This window comes from Rhynchophorus ferrugineus, unplaced genomic scaffold, assembly GCF_030347505.1.
Source record: "Rhynchophorus ferrugineus isolate W39M unplaced genomic scaffold, kcgeb_rfMv2 rfM9, whole genome shotgun sequence".
Classification (NCBI taxonomy): domain Eukaryota; kingdom Metazoa; phylum Arthropoda; class Insecta; order Coleoptera; family Curculionidae; genus Rhynchophorus; species Rhynchophorus ferrugineus.
The window spans coordinates 24,367,209-24,389,748 of record NW_027472588.1 but is presented as its reverse complement, the minus strand read 5'-3'; the positions used below and the strand labels follow the sequence as shown (position 1 = coordinate 24,389,748).

At 31.4% G+C, this 22,540-nt stretch overlaps 2 protein-coding genes across 2 annotated transcripts; both read left to right on the top strand.

Moving 5' to 3' along the window:
- The first annotated feature begins 4,887 nt into the window (after positions 1-4,887).
- LOC143202073 (endocuticle structural glycoprotein SgAbd-4-like) lies at positions 4,888-5,571 on the top strand. The gene is made up of 3 exons (XM_076413346.1): positions 4,888-5,043; positions 5,099-5,241; positions 5,298-5,571. The coding sequence occupies exons 1-3, from the start codon at positions 5,032-5,034 to the stop codon at positions 5,569-5,571; spliced, it is 429 nt and encodes a 142-aa protein (XP_076269461.1). The 5' UTR covers positions 4,888-5,031.
- A 10,545-nt stretch (positions 5,572-16,116) lies between these two features.
- On the top strand, positions 16,117-16,710 carry LOC143203227 (larval cuticle protein LCP-17). The gene is made up of 3 exons (XM_076415374.1): positions 16,117-16,146; positions 16,204-16,346; positions 16,399-16,710. Exons 1-3 carry the CDS (start codon positions 16,135-16,137, stop codon positions 16,691-16,693), a joined length of 450 nt encoding a protein of 149 aa, XP_076271489.1. The 5' UTR covers positions 16,117-16,134; the 3' UTR covers positions 16,694-16,710.
- The last annotated feature ends 5,830 nt before the right edge of the window (positions 16,711-22,540 follow it).

Genomic DNA, 22,540 nt, shown 5'->3' with positions numbered 1-22,540 from the left:
TCAGCCGTCAATACGGCACATAGTCCGTTTGTCTTGGCCCATGATGATAGGGTGTCGAGGCCTTTTTGCAGTAGCCTTTGACTTAACTTATGGTCTTGGATAGTGTAGTAGATGAAAATGTCATCCGCAAAAGTTCGGACCTTAATCTGCTTCGTATCATCATATTGATCCAATTAAAGGCTATAAGGAATAGGGTTGGGCTAATGCTTGACCCTTGCGGTACCCCGTAAATCTGGGAATATGAGCATGATAACACTCCATTTACTCTAACTCTAAATGAACAGTCACTCAGAAAGGATTGAATGAAGGGGTATATTTTGCCTCCGATTTTGAAAAGCCCTTATTGAATCCCAGTTGGTGGTCACCTTGAAATCCGTGATACAGTGATGTAACAGTCTGTTGTTTATAATTCTTTCCAAGATTTTGCATAGATAACTTGTCAGAGATATAGGCCTGTACCCGTTGATGGAATATCTTGGTTTGCCAGTTTTATGGATTGGAAGAAGTATAGAGTCTTTCCAAGAAGACGGCAGCTGATCCTTAGTCCATATCAGGTTATAAATGTCTAGCAGATGTTGGTTTATGTTAAGTTCTTTAATAAAGAGCGCCTTTATGCCATCTGGGCCTGGGGAAGTATCTCTGCTTTTTGAAACAGCGGCCATAAGTTCTTCGCAGGTAATGTGATAGTCCAGGATAGATTCATCTCCTTCCACTGGTGTATTTTCAGGTATATAATAGTCTTGATGGTTGGAGTATATTGAGTGAAAATGCATGCCAAAAGATTTAGATATATTTATAGGATCGCTTATGTAATTAGAATTATTAATAATCATAGTTATCTTTGGGGGAGGAGCGTTCTTCATTTTTCGAATGTTTCTCCATATGGTTTGAGTTATGGATTGTGGGCTAAGACTGCTAGTGAATCCCATCGATGATTTGGTTTTAGATTTTCTTACTACTTTCCTAGCTACTGCATTTCTTTCTACATCTTTTATACTCCACGAAGAGTTGAGTAGTTGGGTGGCTTTTGAATTTATTGAGTCCTTGTCTATCCTTGATGGCCTGCTTGCAGTCATCATTCCTCCAAGGCACGGGGGCTTAGTAAAGTTATATGGGATGTTAGGGGATGACAACTGCTCTAGTAATGGCTTGCGTAAATTAGCTACGAATGGGTCTATATTAGATGTGAGAGAATGTAGCATGATGGAATTTCTATATATGTCCCAGTCAATCTTTTTTGTGTTGGTAATATATATTCTTTGTGGGGCGTAAGTAGGATATTCTAATTAGATAATTATTGTGTAGTGATCGCTGTCGTGCAAGTTATCAAGGATTAACCATTGTAGTTGGCTCGTAGAGTGGCGAAGCATAAGCCTAAGTCGAGATGCGAGTAATTTCAGGTTGAAGATAACACGAACGTAGGGGAGTTGTCGTTGAGGATGTAAAGGCTATTCTCGTAAACCATTATAACTATGAGGTGACTTCTTATGTGTTCTTCTTCTTATTCTGAAGTATGAACTACACTCGGGTGCATGAGTGTTTAAGTCTCCCATTATTTTTATTGGGTGAGATAGTTATGATCTTAGCATATCTAGGTCAGTTTTGGTAATGGTTATTGAAGGTGATATGTATAAGTTGCAGAGAGTAATAGATTTGCCGGATAAGTTTAGTTTAATGGCCACCGCTTTGAGGTTTGTATTTAGTTCGATTTCGTCGTATATCATATCGTTACTGACCATGATAACTACTCCTCCAGAAGGTCTTAGAAGGTCAGTTCTATCCTTTCTCAAATAGTGGAAACCTTTGACTTATATAGCGTCTGATTTCTTGAGATTTGTTTTTTGAAGGATCAAGATGGAAGGTTTATAGGTTCCCAGTATTATCTTCAGTTCGCTGTATCTGCGTTTGAGTCCATTCATGTTCCACTGTAGGATTTTTATTGTCATTATTTTGATTTGGTGTATATAGTAGGCAGTCCTTATTTTTGAATTTCAATATCCATGTCATCGCTGACTGAAGATTTGGAGCTGCTTCTGCACCTACTTCGAGAGCGACCGTTATTGTTTCCCTTGTTAGTTGGCAGGGAGAGGCGAAATCTGTTGGAAGAGCCGGTGGTTGTGTCGTCGCTGCCTTTATCTTTAGTGCGAGGGTTGTCCGTCTTATTGGAGGAATGCGAGTGTGAAGGTTGAGAGGAGGTGGAGGTAAGATGGAGCTCTGAGCCCTTAGGTGTGATTTGGGATTGGGGGTTAAATAGATCCTGGGCTAGTGGGATAGGACGAGACCCAGGTTCTTGAGATGATGATGGTGGCTTTGGGTAGCCGTCCGTTTTGGCTATAGGGGGCTTGAAAGTGGAGATTGAATGGTTTTGTTTGTTTTTATTGCATAGTTTGACTGTGAGGTGTGGTTAGGTTCTTTGCTTTGACTTTGGTTGCATAATAGGATCTTTTCTCAGTCACTTTCAAATTTTTGTATCAAAAACTCTTCCTTGTATGTAGGACATCCTCTATATCTGGGGGAGTGATCTTGGCCACAATTGATGTAATTTGGTGATGGTACACATTCACTTTGTGTATCTTTTCCGCATTAGGGGCAAGCTGGGTTATAAACGCAATTCTGAGACAAATCTAATATTGAATGACTCGATGTAAAAATTCACTGCAAATAAAATGAAACGAAAGAGAAAAACTTACGCAATTATTACGAAGATCTACACTATTCGTAAGATTTTGTTCCTTCTGATTGACATCTGGCCTAGTTTTCATATTTTGTATTCAGGAGAATTTATTACTCAAATTAATCATAAAATATATTTATAATAGAACAATTTGGATTGGAGCCGCGTTTATGGCTTAAAACTAGTCCACGTTTCTCAACTAATACGAATTGTATCTTCAGAACAATCACAAAATGATTTTGAATGACCGTAAATTGAAATTGAATGAAACAGCAGATACTCTAAAGATATCAACACAACGTGTACATCATATCATTCACGAATATTTGGGTATCCGAAAGCTCCGCGCAAAGTGGGTGCCGCTTTGCGGCTCATGAGCTCACTTTTAACCAAAAACAACGACGAGTAGATGATTTGAGGAGTATTGTTTGAAGATGATCAAGCGTAATAAACCCGAGTTTTTGCGTCGTTATGTGACAATGGATGAAACATGCCTCCATCATTTCATTCCAAAGTCCAATCGACAGTCATCCGAGTGGACTGCACACGATGACCCCGCTTCAAACCATGAGAAAACGCAACTGTCGGCTGGCAAGTTTATGGCGTCTGTATTTTGGGATGCGCATTAATTTTCATTGACTACCTTGAAAAAGGAAGGACCATCAACAGCGACTATTACATAGCTTTATTGGATCGTTTGAAGGACGAAATCGCCGAAAAGCGGCCGCATTTGAAGAAAAATAAGTGCTGCTTCACCAAGACAATGCATCGTGTCACAAGTCTGTGAAAACGATGGTAAAATCCATGAATTGCTCAGATCTTAAAAGAATGCTCGCTGGGAAGAAATTTTTGTCGAATGAAGAGGTGATCGCCGAAACTGAGGTCTATTTTGAAGCAAAGGACAAATCTTACTACACAAGTGGTATAGAAAAGTTGGAGGGTCGCTATCACCCTTGAAGGGAATTATGTTGAACAAAAAAAATTTGCAAAAAATGTTTTACTATGGTAGGTCGGAGACTTTTTAATTGACCTGTTATAAATGAAGTAGTAAATATATACATGATTTAAAATCAAACTAACTACATAATTTGCATAGTTGGAACACATAGGACAAATTGAAGAAATTATGAATTATGAACAGTACCTTTGTAAACATTTAAAAACATTGATAAATTTAAGGGGTTTAATGATTAATGTAATAAGATATCTGACTGTTTGACAATTTATTCTATATCAATAATTTTAATAATTTATTTTACAGACCTAAGTTTTGGAAAATCAATAGTTGATTTAATGATTGTAAATACATTTAATATACATTTTAAAATTTTCTTCGTTATTGTTTTAATATAAATGCTGGAGTCAAATATCAATTTCAAAATTATTTTATCCATATATTCTCTGTTCTAATATACAAAGGTGTATTTCTTCATTTAAGAAAGATCATTTATACTTATGATATTTTGTTATAATGTTCAGTGGCGTAGTAATTTACACTTATTAATGCTTTGTTGATTATTGAAACATAATGGAAATTAGATTTAATTAAATGCAATTTAAAAAATGTTAGTGAGTTCTGATGTTATATTGAACATGCTGTGAAAACAAGTACAACATAAGATTTTTAAATTAGTCTATTTATTCTATTATGAGAGAAATATGATTAAATTAATACATTGTGTATGTCGAATTTCGACCACAGTGCGATTACTAGTATGTCTTATAGCCCTTTATTGAGGTTATTTCGGTATTTATAAACCTTAAAATAGATCCGTGGAGTATCTAGTGCTTTGATTTTATCAAATTAAATGATGTGGCCAATATCCGGTCAAAGCCGTTTTGATCGTATACCTATGTTTTCAAATCGTTGATGTTCGTTTAACCGTTATTCGTATAAGTGCAATGTTAGTACCTTATCTCATAGCTAATCGTATAAATGATTTTATTATAAAGGGAAGAGACAAATATATGAAGATGTACTTGGTTTTTGAATTTGTAACCTTTATAAACTTTTTATTAAATTTAACTCAATAAATTAATTTTATTTAATTTACCCTATTCATTTATTAAAATAAAAAATTAAAAATATGATTTATTCATATGAATAAAATTGCTTAAAAAATTGTGCTCAATATATATTAAATATTCATATTATTTAGCTAAATTTAACTGAAAATTACATAAGCACTTTACCTTTAGGTGGACATGTGCACCCTAAGGCCAAATAACCGCGAATGTATGAAAAAGAAACGAAAGTGTTACTCATCAATACCATTTAAAATTCATATAAATAGACGGTCATCGGTTAAAGAAGATACATTGCAACTTTAGCAATAGTTTGAAACGCTTGAATCAAAATGATCCGATTGGTAAGAGGAGTAAAATATTGTATATATGTTGATAAATGAATTATCATTTGTTTAGGTCATCGTAACTGCTTTTATTGCTTTTGCTGCAGCCGCTAATCGGCCATTTGGCCGTCCACTTTCTCCCCAAGCACCTGCCCAGTTTGCTGCAATCCTGAGATCTGACTCTGACATCAATCCTGATGGAAGTTATTATTATTCGTGAGTTCCCTATGCGCAACAGTGAGACACATTTATTAATTGCAATGCATTTTCAGTTATGAAACAGAAAATGGAATTGAAGCTCAGGAACAAGGTTCTTTGAAATCTCTACCTGAAGGAGCTGGTACAGCTGCACAAGGTTTCTATCGGTATACCTCACCAGAAGGTGTTCCTGTGTCTGTTCAATACGTAGCTGACGAAAATGGTTTCCAACCACAGTCTGATATTCTTCCAACTCCTCCGCCAATTCCCAGTTACATTCTAAGAGCCTTAGAATATAATGCTCGTCATCCAGAGCCAACAAATCCACCATCTTACCGTAGATATTAGAGACTTTTGTGAAATGATTATATAACATTTATATTTTAAATTAGTATTAATAAAATATTTATATAATATTTCCACAGGTTCTTTAAATCTTCCATTTTTATTATTTCAAATTAGTGAGTTTACTGCTATACTATGTAAGCGAATGCCTTTATTTTTACAGGCATTATATTTTACCTTCGAAATATTTTCCATTATTTTATTTAAAAAATCTGCACCATTTCTCAGGTAACTTACAAATGGTGACATAAAAGGCACTTTTGGTCATGCAATCTCAAAAAAGGCTATTTTGTTGCTGGATAAGTGAGTGTAGAGTTCTGGGTTATATTTTTGATTTTTTCATGCAAACGCCTATAAATTGCTGTTTAAGTGATATCTAGCTGAGAGCTTACATCTCGTCAACTTCAGAGATTTAAGAGTTTTCTAAGGCTAACTAAGTTTTAAAAAAGGACATCACTGGTCAACATTATAATGTTACAAGTCCTTTTTATTGAAGTAAAATTATTTTTTGAAGTGAAAAGAACACTTTTAACGCTGCAATCGTTTCGCAGTTTAGAATGCGATGCAATCAAAGACGGACTGAAGTTGCTATAAACTGACACTTTTAGCTAGGATAAAATAAGAAAGAAAAATTTGATTCAGATTCCAAACGAATTTTATAATTTTACAAATTGCAATTGACAAATATTCGACATTCAACGCGCTATGTTTGACTATTCTTGCTAATATAACGGGACTAATTTTCTATCATGCCTAAATTCCAATAACTGTTCTTAGAGGATTGCAATGGTTACTTCTAGGGAAGTTTCGCAAGAAATTAAGCACCACTTCTATTTGAAAAAAGTGCCAGGCTATAACCTTGTTATGGAAGAGATTCTTAAAAGACTCCAAAGAAAGCCGTTGGTTAAATTTTTATTTATTTATTTATTTATTTATTTATTTATTTATTTATTTAAACCCGTCAGCCTCTTGGGCTATTTAGGGTGAATTACAATGTATTATATGAATATTAACAGCTTAAAATACTACACAGTAAATTATAAACAGTAGAATATATACAATGAAATTTCTTTACAAGAATTTTTCAATTACACAATAATAAATGTATGTTCAAATGTTGAAGTAGGTCTATGGTCTTTAGATAGTCAATCAGCAGATCAGCTGCTCAGGTTGAACGAATTGTTCCAGTGTTGTCGGCATCTCAGGTTGTCTCCTCAAATCATCATATTTTTGACAGTCCAGTAGGATGTGTATGACGCTAAGTTGAATCTGGCACAAATCACATAAGGGCGGGCTCTGTCCCTTCAACAAATATTCATGTTCAGTTTACAGTGCCCCATTCGCAGTCGTACGAGGACACTTGACTTGTGTCTGCTGATGTTATTATGATCTATAGATTGATAAAAGATCCTCTTGACTTCCCATAATTTATTGTTTTTATGAGAAGGTCCCATTCTAATTGGGTAAATTGCCTATTTAGGCTCTTCATATAGACTTCGGTATCTTTTTTTGCTAAACAGTTCGTTTAACTTGATCGACTCCTCTCCCCTACTTGCCAGATGGTCGGCTCTTTCATTTCCAGATATTCCTTAAGGGAGGGGACAGAGGTATGTGATTCTTACACCCCTAAATTGTAACTTTGTCTGTATCTCTCTGATATATGTGACCAGAGGGTGGACTGTCCTTGCCGATCTTAAACTCTCTTCCTTGGTTGTTATTAATTTACAAGTTTAGTGTATATAAGCAGATACTGAAACCAATGTGGTGCTATGGAATTCAGTTGTGGGGCTGCGCCAGTGACTCCAATGTCCAAGTGATTCAGAATCCAGTCCAGTTCAGATGTCCAATTCCAAAATAATATGCTGAAGTGTATCCGCCTTGATATGTATGTGTTAGTGACCTCCATCGCAACCTAGAAATTGATATGGTTATGGAAACTATCAGAAGATTTGTCGATGCTTATCAAATAATACTCCAGCAGCATGTCAATACAGATACGCCTTGATATGTAAATGTACTGTCATTAGATGTTTCAAACGAACGAAAAAGAACTTCTGATCTTGCAAATGTTTGAACTCTAATTGATTCATTGGGAAATAGCTTAGTTGTAGTTGTTCGTTAACAGGTTAAGTCTGATTAAAGCTAATTGTTAGTTATATACTTGTCTTAATAAATACATTTAAAAAATAATAATAACTTTATTATTTCTGCAGGAATACAGGTTCATAGAAAGAAAACCAGTTGTTACTTTAATGTTCAAATTGTGCTGGCTGGTGTCATATAACGTCAACTCATCAAAGTAATTTATTTTTCATGTAAATTATGAATTTTAAAGCGTTTAAAGTTATCATCAATTCGATAACTTCAATGGGTGAACAAAAAATCCTAATATATTGTTTATTTATGTCTTACAACAGGATAATTAGAAATAGATGGCTAAATCTAGTACAATTAGATTCAACAGCTATTATATAATATATTAAATATGTTTAAATTCTTCGGTCTATTTCTGTAAAGGTACTTTTTATTTTATTTCATATATTCTAAAATAGTGTTTAATTTAATGTAATTATAAATTATAACCTTATTGAGGTTGTGATTTGATATATTTTTCTTCTTATTTGCTCTTTTTTAAATTGAATAAAAATTTTTATGAACAATAAATTTCATCTCTTGATCCTAACAAATGAAAAATATTGTAATATGTGATTTAATTACTTCATACAACTTTTTATGGACCGACTTCTTTTGTTTTTAAGTTGAATGTAACTGCCAGCGTCATAATCTGGGGGATCTAAAATAATGAAATCAGTATGTGAGAAAATTTTATTTGTATAATCAGTATATGGTAAATTTGGGTTTCTAAATGTTACTAAACAACAGTCTTTGTAAATTAGTGCCGTTTGTTTTCGGTAAATTCCTGTTCCTTGGTATCCAGGTTAACACCTATATATCCAGGTAAACACCTGCTATTCAGAAGACACTGAACACTCCGTAAACGTCTTTTTGTATCAGTTTACATGTGATGTTTGCTATAATTTGTCGTCTTTAACTTATGGCACATTACTGTATTTCATAGTATGAATATATTCGTAGTATAAATACAATTTTAGGTAAATACAGTATGTTTTCATTGTTAATTAGTGACGTATTGTGTACTCAGAGGACGTAGTGTTTTTAAATTATTATTTGTTTTAGGAATTCCAATATATTATAATTGAGAAGATATTCATTAAATTGATAATTAATATTTGTGAAGGACGACAGATATACATTATAAAATAATATTTGGTTAAAGTGGATCCCAATGCAAGAAAGACTGTTTTATAGAATTAATATTTTGCAATTGTTTTGGCCAGACACGAATTACTTGATTTTTTAAGAAAAATGTCTTAAAGCGGAAAGATTTACGACCAATAATCAATATTCAACAAATTAGTAAACATTTCATTGCCTGAATTTAAATTATTGTTGCATAATTTTATATTTATTTTATTATAGATGAATGCCCTGAAGATGTCTGGCCTTGAATATTCCTAAAAATCGAAAGTTCTTATTATCCTTAATCTGTATTATACAAATTATTGCATTATAAAATGGTTTATAGTTTCCTTTTTCGGTACATATATTAAAATTTGATTGGTACAGAGAAGTATACTGATTTCTGCACAAAAATGGTATATACAATCGTGAAACATTTCGTTTTTAAATGTTAACATACTATGGAGACGAGCATTATTTACCTATGACCATTTTAATGTTCTATTATGTATTCGTCTTATGTATTTTTCTTTACGACCTGTGTCTGTCTTTGAGTTATATAGGATTAAGAAGGTAAACTCTTCACAATGGAGAACCTGAATTTATTTTGCTTTCAAAATTACTCAATATAATTTAACATTTTCATGAAGGAATTGATATGCCATTGATTTTCCAATCAAAGAAATTTGGACAAGTTGACAATTATTGGTATTCATTGATGAGAATGTTCTTCTACGCAGAGTGAATGTTACATGGGTAGATATTGTATCATTTGCTTGTATTATACAAATTATTGCATTACAAAATGGTTTATAGTTTCGGTACATATATTAAAATTTAATTGGTACAGAGGAGTGTACTGATTTCTGCACAAAAATGGTATATATAATCGTGAAGCATTTCGTTTTTAAATGTTAACATACTATGGAGACGAGCATTATTTACCTATAACCATTTTAATGTTCTATTATGGATTCGTCTTATGTATTTTTCTTTACGATCTGTGTCTGTCCTTGAGTTATTATACGGCTAACAAGTTTGGTTCGGATTAAGAAGGTAAACTCTTCACAATAGAGAACCTGAACTTAGTTTGCTTTCAAAATTAATCAATATAATTTAACATTTTCATGAAGGAACTGATATGCCATTGATTTTCAAATCAAAGAAATTTGGACAAGTTGACAATTATTGGTATTCATTGATGAGAATGTTCTTCTACGCAGAGTGAATGTTACATGGGTAGATTTTGTATCATTTGCTTATTTACGCCATGTCTTCAGCCACAGTTGTATTTAATCAAGGCGTGCTTGAAGATTCTTTGATACTGTTATTACATCTTTGTGGGATGCTAAGATGCCTATTTTGTTTTCACACGTTGCTACCATAGTTATTTTGGTAGTCGATAGATCCGCTTTATACAGGAGATACAGTATCGGGCCCTGTACGCTGTCTTGCGTAACTCGTGAACATATTTGATGTAATTTAGTCATTTATTTGTGAGCGAAGATTTTAGGAACTCAAATATATGGACGAGGGAAGAGTTTCTTTAATTTAACCTACAATCCTGTGTGCCGTAGTTTATTTAAAGTCTGAGATATATCAGGCATGCAGCCGAACAATATGTTCTTGAATTTAAGTTCATATTTATTTTACTTACAAATCTATGCACTTATTTTATAGTCCCGTGCTTATTACGAAACCAAAATTGATTTTCTGGGAAATATACGGTTGGAGAAAGATTATCTTCAGTTCGGTTCGGTTTTCACATGTCTTTCAAGGCGAATTTATTTTTATACATTTGTTTAACACTAATCTATAGATATGCCGTTTTGATCGATGAACTTTTGCTACTTTTGTGACGAATTCATATATTATATCTATAGAATCACTGTCGAACTTCTGCGATTTTTGAATGAAAAACTGAATCAAATGATGTTTACAAGCCTTTTTTAAGCCTATTTCTACACCATTAAGTTCCTCTGTATCTTCCGACTTAATCACCGAATTCTTCCTAATGGACTTGTCATAAAATCTACAAAAGGGTTAGTAACTATTATCTCGTCATAGATTCCGTCCAAATGCTCATGTATATTCTGAACAATTACACACATATCTATGCACATTAATCTTACAGTTACTGTTACTTTCACTTTAATTATCAGTGTTACTGTTCAAGTCAATTACTTAATTGTTAATTTATAATATATCAAACACTTGTTCTCGATTCCACAATTTGTCAATTTCTTCTTCTGTGTATCTGATAGAGTTCATCCAAACCGAAGGTATTATTGTTCCATAAGCAAACACGACCATTCCTGACCAGCATGTTTATATGCATTAAAATAATTCTTTAGCACCCCCACATCAATTGCATAAACATGATAGTGAAGAAGGCGTAATACTCTGTAACCATATTCTGCCATCCCATCCATTGTGTATATTTTTGCAAGCTTGTTTCTAAAAAAAGTAAATTAATTAAAGCACAAACATTTAATTTATATTTACCGAGTGACAATATGAAATAGTACTCTTCCAAAGAGTAGCATATTCCTGAGTTTTCTGAAAATAATTCCAAGATTAACAGTTTACACTGAAATAATTGTATTAAAGTCATTATATTGAGAACAAAACATAAAAAAATACTATTTTTTGACGCATTTAATATATTTAATTCCAAATAGACCCAACATCAAGTTGATCTTTATTTTTCACCCTTTTCGCATATAGATGGTTTTTCTTTGGTAAATCTAATATTATACCGTATTTAATTTTTGTAGAGATGTTGGTCATGGTGCCTATAGTAATAATATTTACCATTCTAACTGATTTGCTTTATTATAATTTTTGAGGGTCAGGAGATCTTAGGAGCACCAACACCATATGTTCGAAAAATTATTTGATGTGTTTTTGCAGCACATTACATTATATAGTAATAATGTTTACCATTCTAATTTAATTTATTTATATTAGTATTTTGTTATACCAGATTCAAAATAAAGAAAAACTTAAATTAGGTGCGGCAACGTTGCATTATATATATACTATATATACTATACTATACAATACTATGCAATATATACTATAAATTAATTACTCAATGGATAGGACCCCCATTATCTCGTTCCTGTTGCAAGTAACTGATTTGAGGTGCAATGTGTTTTTGATTCTGATTATTTATTGTTTAGGCAATTTCATTGCGAGTTATCACCAATATTAAGCAACGATTTGAACTTTATCAAAATTAGCAAAGATGTGTATAACCTATATTATTACTAATGTTTTGAAGAATTTTGCAGATATTTGACGACCAGGCGAATTTTAGCGGCTGATTCGGTTTCATGTTCGAAGTCATCAGGCAGCATTGTGTCTCTTCTTAATTATAATACGAATTTACAAACTATAATTGACAATACATTGGACGTTTGTGAGGACATGTGTCCACTATTATTTTAGACGGACTATACATTTTTATTATCTGAACCCATATGTTATTATATAAAATATTCGCTTTTGAATATTTGTATTTGACAGAAATATGTATATTTTATTTAATTCGTTATATAACAAACTAATAAAGCAGTAACGCGATAAGACGATGAAACAACAGTAGAAAGCTTATTCATCTGGAGAAATTTATATCTTGCGAATATATATGCGTGTGATTTTTTTGCTTCTAGCCAGTGTTGCGGTTGTCAGGTTCAGACTCAATTGGTTAATAGTATAATTTGGGGTTACAAATGGCATTTAGTATGTCGATATTTTGCAATTAACACTTTACTTAATAAGTTTGACATAGGAGAAACCCCAACCAATAATATTAAGTTTCAATCATGCATGTTTCTACAATGTAACATTTCATATCATTTCCACTGTTGCCTTATAAGTTACAATGCTTTTGTAATTTTTATTTTTATGAACTTTTGTTATTTTCAAAACAATGGATATGTCATGTTAAACATAAGTGGACCAATATTCCCCATCAAAATCAGCTAAATACTTCGGCATAAATCTCTCTCTGGTAGATTGAATTGGAGGCATTACGTAACCAAAAGCTGATATATAATAAAAATCATAACAATCAGACTCAAAATTAACCAACAGCACTATACTGGACTAGTAATACAATGCTGAAAATGTTCTACGATTAATTACCAATGCTTATCGTTTCGAAAGAAACGAATATTGTAGGATGACCTCGATATCAAATGGATTCACGAAATTATCTAAAATTTTGCTGCAAAACATGAAAGAAGGTTACTAAATCACAATAACACATATAAGGTATATAAGTGTTACATTTGACATAACTAATCTAAGTCTAATTCTATTTTAATTTGGGAAATAGATACTGATGTATTTATCTTGCATACGTCTTGTAAATTGATCCAAATATAACAGAACAGTAGTAATAAATTGTAAAGAAAATAAATCTCTTCAAATTGTTTTCCTACCCACCATACTCTCCAGATTTGGCCCTTAGCAGCTATTGTTTTTGCAGACTTTGGGGAAATTCAAAACTAATATCACTAAATTATTTTAGAGGCCTGCGTTCAGAGCGGAGGCAAATTGTTTTACAATAAAGGCATCGATTTGATACTATTATAGATATTTAGGCCATGAATAAAGTCAAATATCGAACGTAAAAACGAATTTTTCTTAGACCGGATACGATTCGTTTTGTTTCAACTAGTGATGACTAATACAATAATTTGATGAGGGTTTTGACTTCGGGTGTTCTTGAGGTTTATGTTACAACAATATTATAATTTTATTAAAATTATTTCCATATTTTGCATGCTTATTAATGTATTTAAATTATGACTAGTATAAATTAATTTAAGATTTATTAACTCACCGGCTGAAAAGTTCCTGGTATGACCTATAGACGACACCTTTATAAAAATAGTATGATATTTTGAAAATATCAACGAAATCATGACGTCAATAGATAGATAGTCATTAGATATTAAATTGATTTGCTTGCAGCGCCGCTACATTTGAAATCCAAATACTATGGATGATTAATTTGGCATGCAGGTGTTTGAATTGTTCTTTTGGTAGAAATTATCGGTCAGGCTAAATATTTGCTAATTGGTAGTTCCAAATATCGTGATCAGTTTGTTTAAATAAATTTGATTTATTAGATTTAATTATCATTCACTGATTTTCACTGATTATTTTTGACAAATCATAGATTCACTCGTATACTTGCGGAACAATACTTAATTTCTATGAATATAAAGACTAAATGAAAGTTGTATAAAATGACCTAAAACGCAGTTAATTATAAATATTATAGCCATCTTATTGCATCTGAAATATTATCTCATTTTATTAAGTGCTTGGGTGTATTCTAATATTTTTTTCATTTTTACAAGGCATTTATTGAAAATATTCACATAATATATATTAACCAAAGTATTTTTCATAATTTTCTACAATTTTTCCTTATTTTTTAGTATCACTGCGCAGCGATCCAAACCTCATTCCATTTTTCCACATTTTCAGTATTTCGAAACCATGTGTCAGCTAAGCTATACTGCATCTATTGTAAATCTTGCTGTATGTTATGTTAATATTGTTATGGTATGTTATGTTAAATTATTATAATAATGTATGTAAATGTTGTAAATGTTATCTAAAAGGCTCTATGACTGGCAAGTACATTGCCAGAGTGTATAATTTGCCATACAAAATAATTACTGTTGTTATTATATACGTTATTTCCTATTGATGGTCTTTTTTGTGTTTCTATACTTTGCGTTATTCCATATTGCTCGTTATCATTTGTACTAATAGGTTGTTATATATAATTGATTTCGCTAAACATTTGCACTAACACTTTCTTTTGGTCTTAGCTGCTTGTAAGAAGAAAAACCTTCAGCCAATCATGAGGTAGCCATTTTTTCTCCTTTTGCATCCTTTTCATCGTATCGATGTATACATCTGGAAATAGTTGATTCTAGACTGCTAAGCTGTCCGAAGCTTTTTGACGACTAGGACGTGCTGGGATGAGTAAGTGAACTTGAAAGCTTGAAATAATTGAAATCGAAACCTACAATTAGGATGACGGAGCACCATTACCGTATGTTCCAAAAATTATTTGAAGGCCTTTTGCAGTGCATTTCATTAAATCAACGAACAAATGAGTGTTGAAAATAACTCCATAATACTAGGTGGAAAAGTCGTATTTTATACAGAGACATGTCAAAATCATCGAGTTACATAGATACTTCACCTTATCTCCAATAGATATCGCTGAACATAATACATTTCAGGTAATATTTTACTGTAATATTCATAAGTTGATCTAGGTTATCTTCCATTAATATATGTGATTGAAAGTATTTGACTTTTTCTCACTTAGTGTAAACACTTGAAAATAGTTGTTTAAGTAAGTTCCCACTGAACCTCTTTTGTTTGTGTTGAGTTTTCATCCATTAGAACTTTTGAAATTCTACTTTTGCGATCGATATTAGGTCCATTGTGCGAAGAGTCAGCACACAAAGGTATATGATGTTTATTAACTGTCATCGATATATAATGAATTGTTATCTAACACGTATATTTGTCGTTCAGTGTTAGGCTTTTGTTTGATCAAAATTTCAAAGCACATATAAAATATAATACATAAATTACGATAGATAAAATATAACATTTTAAATACCATGTTAGGCTAAGAAAAATTCGGTAAAAATTAAGTAATTCTAAGTATATGTAGTATAGGTAGTTCTAAACGATAAGTTTAATTTACTAATTATTAATGAATACATTTAATGGAAGAAAAATACAGAAAAGTCAGTAGATAAATTAGCGTAACAACATAATTATTCTGCTTGATTCGTAGTTGATTAAAATCGAGAACACGGAAAGACAGATGGGAGACTTTTCAGTCGTTGTATTATATTAATATAAGTATTTATGAGTCACATTATGCAGTTATGATGATATTATATTTAGTCCACCTATACACACATGTATGTTATATATTTATATATACACTAAAAAGAAGCGTGCAAGATTTATGTCTGATAAATATTCAAATAAATTGACCAATATTACTTCGCCAAAGACATTTAAATGTTTAATTTCATCTGCCTGAATTTAAACTGACGCTATTACATAAGTTAAAGCATCTTGACGTTAGATGAGCGCCCTGAAGGTAAGTGACCCTGAAATCTTTGAAAAATAAAAGAAAGTGTTGCTCATCTTTTATCCAAAATTCGTATAAATAGACGGATTGTTTGTGTGACATCTACATTCATGTTTTACTAGTTGATGCGAACAAATCATAGTAAAATCATCATGTTTAGATTGGTAGAAATATTCCGAGATATATAAGGAATATATTTTTTAAATAATTTTTATTTTTAGGTTGTTCTGTCCGTTTTTGTTGCTTTCGTTTCAGCCGACGTGAGTCATCTCTTGAGAGGCAACAGACCCCAAGTACCTGGAAAGTTTATTGCCATCTTACGATCTGATTCTGATATCAGTCCTGATGGAAGTTACCATTATTCGTAAGTCTATTTGAAAAAAAGCTATATTTTATTTAACTAAAATAATTTATAGTTATGAAACTGAAAATGGAATAGCAGCTCAAGAACGAGGCAGCCTAAAATCATTGCCTGAAGGTGCAGGTACCGCCGCTCAAGGTTCTTATCAATACATTTCTCCAGAAGGTGTTCCCGTTTCTGTCCAATACGTAGCAGATGAGAACGGATTCCAGCCTCAGTCTGATATTCTTCCAACACCACCACCAATTCCCAGTTACATCTTAAGAGCACTGGAATACAATGCTCAACATCCAGAACCAGCTCCTGATGCCCCAGCTTTTGGAAAAGCACCAGCTTACCGTAGATATTAAAGTTATTTGTTGATTTATGATGGTAATATTGTTGATATTTATGTAACATTGATTTAAATGTTGTTTGTATATTATATTTTAAAATAATTTTATTTGTTTTACTTAAAATCTTTTAAAGTTTTGACATTTGAATCTGAGTTACAATTATGTGTGTCTTTACTATTTTTACCGCACAACCAAAGAAAGTAAAACGTAATTAAGAATACTTTGAAACTGGAGTAAAACATTACTCAATAAGTCTCGGATCTGACATATACATGACGCTACCTCTTAACCTTCCTAAATCTATAATAGTACTTTTAAGACCATCTTCAAACGACACTTTTCATATCAAAATTTCATGATAACGTAACTATTAGTTTAAAAGTTGCAGTGGTTTTATTGAAAAAAATCTGTTATTTTGACTATTGACTATTTACAGACCTCAGAAGAATGATCCTGGGAAAGAGTATTGACTCAAATGAAGAAGTCATTGCTAAATATTAACGAAATGTGAAATAAAAGTAATCAGACCTTTTATTTTATCTTTTAATATTCGAATAAAAAAATGTCCAACAATTAATTTAAAATTATTTCTAATATGATTATTTCAAATATGATTTTATTAATATGACCAAAATAATTCTTAATGTTATTACAAAAGTATTTTGTGTGCTGATTGAAATAACACTATTGAATTACAATGCGACATAAATGAACAATTGCTTATTTATAGACTAATCTATTAGTTAAAGGGTTTTGTTAAAAAAATCATATTTTAAAATTATTTATTAATTTTCTCTAACACGAATATGGGTAGAACAAAAATATATTAGTTTCATTTAATTCTTGATTGCCAAGCGTGGACCAGAGTTATTTCTCTAGACTTTCTTCAACTCTAGCTACCTGTCTGGGCCAAGGTTGCCAACGTTTGCCTTAATTTCATCTTGTGCTCCTTCAGCTTATAGACATGGGATGTTCTCATATTTCAGGTATTCTTATGTCGATGCTTCACTTATGAAGATTTTAATTAGTTTAAGCTTTAACATTTATTTTAAGAAAACCTTGCCCTGGAAGAATATTGGCAAGTTTCTAGGCAACGCTAAATAATGCAGTGTGAAGAGACAAAGCCCATTTATATTTAGAAGGTTATGTACCAAGGATATAAACAAGACCTTAATAGCTCGAAATTTGTCCATGTCAATTTTGCGATTCCTTAACAAGAATTTTTAAGCGAATTATCTCGACATCTATTTTGATGGTATAATTAGCAGAGCCATTAATAAAGGCTATTTGAACTGATAGGGTGAAATTTATATAATATATATTTATATAATATATAGGGTATTGCACTAAGACTGTTCAACGCTGCCAAATCCAGGTTATTTGATTAATTATTAATGTTTACTGCGATGTAACCAACGAAGTACTGTTGTACTAATATTGAATTTACTTAGTAAAAGAAGTTACTTAAAATAGTAATTACTATTTTCGGTCAAATGCACGATTCGACTGTTTTTTTCAATTCGTGATGTCAAACCAAGATGTACGAATCCTTTCCTGTATAAATTGTGAGAGAGGAAAGGATGGAGATAATTGCTTGAAGAACTTAATTTTATATTTGGTTATATTTTCCAATGGTAGTGTATGCGAGGCGGCGATGTATAGATTCCTTCGCGAACTATCTTTAAAAAAGAAAAGGAAATAAATAAATACTGAATACTATTATAATAATACATAACATGCAATTTATAATTTAATTTTAAACGAAGTAGAATTACTTTTGTATTTAAATATTCTGTGGATCTGTAAAAAGTAATGGATTTTTTTATGGAATGGAATAATACCCCAGAAATATTTTATTGTATTATAATGTGTTAATTGCTATTTTTAGATAATATACTAGAATGAATATAGACAATACAATGGAATTTAACCTAACACAAAACCTAAGAACAAAACCTAAAATCTAAAGATGTACAATAACCATAAACCATAAACCATAAACATAACCATAACCATATATAAAAATTATGCATAGACCTAATCATAGAAAAAAACTAATCCATGACATAATCAAAAATGATATGAATGAAATGTTATAAATGTTTTATTTATTATTGAACGGAAATATTGTTTAACAAAAATTGAGAGTAATCAAAATATTACCTATTATTGCCATAAAAACAGTTAAAATATTTAACTATTTATCATTCCTAATTTTAATTTTTTACCTTATTACATTAACCATCTTGAAAAATATCATACCAAAATACTATAATATTAATATACAATATATTGTTATTTACAAGTAAATTACTAAAAAAAACATAAAACTACATATATTATATATAAATCTATATAAGCATAAATTGGGTACATTTTTGTCAAGGGCGCGGCTAGGACGACAGAGCCAGAACGTTAAAAACCAGTCGAATGAAACAAGTAAAACTAAAAGTATAACTGAAACAGTCGATGGTAAATAGTAACAAAATCAGTCGGACCGAAAATAGCGACTGAAAACAGTGACTGGTAAAAAGTAGTAAAATCAGTCGAAACAAAAATAGCGACTGAAACAGTCGATAGTCAATTTCAGTCGATAGTTCTCAACACTAATTAATAGTAATAATCAATTTATTTAAAATTAATACTAAAACATTATTACACTGTCTGTTTATATCAAATGTTCATATGCTTAACATTTTTAAGCTTTCAGTTACAGGAATGTGTAAGAATGGATGAAAAATATATGGAGGGGATTTTCATCAAAAAATTATTTCGGTGAATTTAGTGAAAATTGACCACATGGTATATCCATATGGTCGTTTATCATATATTAACAACATCTATATCAACATTTTATATTCTCATTAAATGTTTCAGTTAATTAAAGGTTAGGCTTTGTAGCAAATATCATCTTCCACCATAATATTTTTCAGCTCTACCGTTAACATTTTTTTGATAAATGTTTTTTAGATGTTCAGAAAGTTCGAACAAAAGCCTATAAAGTCACCAAAAAGTAGATTGTATTTATTTTAAAGTTCCCTGAAATCATTTAATTATTAGCAACTGGAAACATTCATATTTTGTCGATTTTTGACAGAAATGCAAGAAATACACGTAATTAAAGTAATTCTAAGTGTAAGTAGCATAAGTAGTTCTAAAGTATAAGATTAATTTACTAATTATTAATGAATATATTTAATGGAAGAAAAATACAGAAAAGTCAATACAGAAATTAGCTTAACAACATAATTATTCTGTTTGATTCCTAGATGATTAAAATCGAGAACACGGAAAGACAGATTGGAGACTTTTCTGCCGTTGTATTATATTAATATTAGTATTTATGATTCACATTATGCAGTTATGATGATATTATATTTAGTCTACCTATAGCGTTAACATTTTTTGGATAAATGTTTTTTAGATATTTAGAAAGTTCGAACAAAAGCCTGTAAAGTCACCAAAAAGTAGGTTGTATTTATCTTAAAGTTCCCTGAAATCATGAACTATTAGCACTTGGAAACATCCATATTTTGGAGATTTTTGACAAAAATGCAAGAAATACACGTAAAGTAAGTACCTTACGGTAAGTATTGGAAGACAGTAAATCTTGGAAAACCATTTCATAGTGTATAGCTTACATGGAAATTTTAAACAGAAAAATTCGGAAGAGAATCAAAGAAAAACTAGTAGGATTTCTTCTTTAAATACTGCGAAGAAATATCTTTTCGATAAAATAAAAAAATTCAAGTAAAAAAACAGTTTTCGTAATCTATTTACCCAGTTTTCTAAAATACATGACATTCATATCATTGATGACTAACAATTTCTGAATATATTTGTTAATGTAATATTATATATAAAAGGCGGTCATAAATCTTGAACGTTATAACAACATGCATTGATTTTAATAACCCATTGTGTAGAAATACAGGTTAGTAGAAAATATGAAAATGTTGAATAATATTTTGCATTAAAAAAATGTTATCTATTAATTTGATTAATAACCTATTCATTTTTGGTATATATTTAATCAATTATCAATTTTTGGGAAATATAAATCTTACAAAATATTTCGGTATACATAATATATATTTGTCATTCAAGTCTTAAGTGTAAAGATTAGAAATCTTTATGACCGATTATGCTGATTAATATTTAACATGCAATAATCTGTGAAGTAATATAATTCGTAGACCATATGGATCAGACTATTGAGTGATGACGAAATATATTCTGGTTCAATTTGTAGTCAGTTTCACCTGACTCAGTAAACTTAGTGTCTATATAACACTTTATTCATTAATTTGATATAATCTTATGTAATGTGAAACAACAGATTGTCTCCTGTCCTTCTTTATGGCGCGTCTAGTTAACAAAGTCAAAAGTTCACACAAATAAAAGAATACTTTTTTTGAAACTGCTAAAATTTCAAAAGTAGATGAAAAATAATGTATAATTTTTAACTGACTTCAAAAAAGGAGGAGGTTCTATGATCCACTGTGTCTTTTTTATGTATGTTCACCGATTTCTCCGTCAATTGTGGATCGATTTTCAAAATTGTTTTTTTAATTGAAAGAGTACAGTTCCGAGATGGCCTCATTGGAACCACCTCAGGATATGATGGTGGAATCCGGGGAAATCAAGGAAATCCTTCAAACTTCAGAGGCAGCTTTATTGTTTTCACATATTTTTTATGATGGAAGACACAACTCCTCAACGGTTAGAACTTAGAGGATATTTCTTTAAATATTATGGGGACGTACAGAGATCTAATTGTATACTTTGAAGTTATTTAGGTAAACTGATGAAAGAAGGGACTGGACAGCTATACCTTTCAGTGGTTTTTGACGAGATTTAGTAATGGTTTGCTTGCCAAAGCCGTTCGGTTTTTTTAAGCACTAACCACATCATATGAGAATCCGTAAAAATATTGCTGGCAACTGCCTCTATGGTGTTGTTGTTAGAGCGTTCAGCTTACAGGCGAGGGTTTGAATCCCGGCGAGGGCAACGACTTTTTATTGTTCTTAGATTTCTAGTTGGTTTGGTAGAACATTTGCCAAATCATCTAGGCTAGGTCGCGGACTCTGATGCCTGAAGCGTTCATTATTTTACAATACAAACATAATAATATAATGTTGCGTCATATAGACAAAATTATTAGGACAATAAACCAACTAGTTATCCAACCTACTCAAAACAAAGTTTTACGATTAATTACCAACGTTTATCGCTACGTAACCAACGAAGAGCTGCACGACGATCTCGAATTCAAATGTATACGCGAAGTGATCCAAGATTTCGACTTAAAACATTAAATAAGGTTGCTAAATCATAAAAACGTGGAAGCAATACTGTTATTGAACAACACGCAGGAAATCAGAGATTGAAGAAGAAAGATTGAAGCGAACTAAACCACACGAACTTCTTTAGAGTATAAGTGTATTCTTAAGTTTAGTTTATATATATTAGTTTTATTTTAATTTTGGAAATACATACTGATGTATTAATCGCGTTGCTTGTGTATTAATGCAACTATAACAGAACAGTAGTAATAAATTAATTTGTAAATTAAGAGTGTTCTAAATATATCTAATGTAAGATGTAATTAATAAAAACGTTATTAAGGACTACGCCCAAAGGCATGCATAGAGGCTTCTTAGCAGACTAATGTTGATGTTCTATAGCTTCTAGATAATTATGACTTAGCCAGCAGATTTAAGGGAATTAAACCACTTGATCTAGTTTAGTGAGGTTTGTTGTAAATTTCACCGCAGATTGAAAACAGGGACTAGATGTTAATCCCGAAGTGTCTATCGTAGAATAAGTACTTTGTAATTGTAAAACTGCAGTGAAATAGGA

Coding starts and splice junctions, on each gene's coding strand:
- LOC143203227 (XM_076415374.1), top strand. Junction 16,347..16,398: donor GATGGAAGTTACCATTATTC/GTAAGTCTATTT, acceptor AATAATTTATAG/TTATGAAACTGAAAATGGAA.
- LOC143202073 (XM_076413346.1), top strand. Junction 5,242..5,297: donor GATGGAAGTTATTATTATTC/GTGAGTTCCCTA, acceptor ATGCATTTTCAG/TTATGAAACAGAAAATGGAA.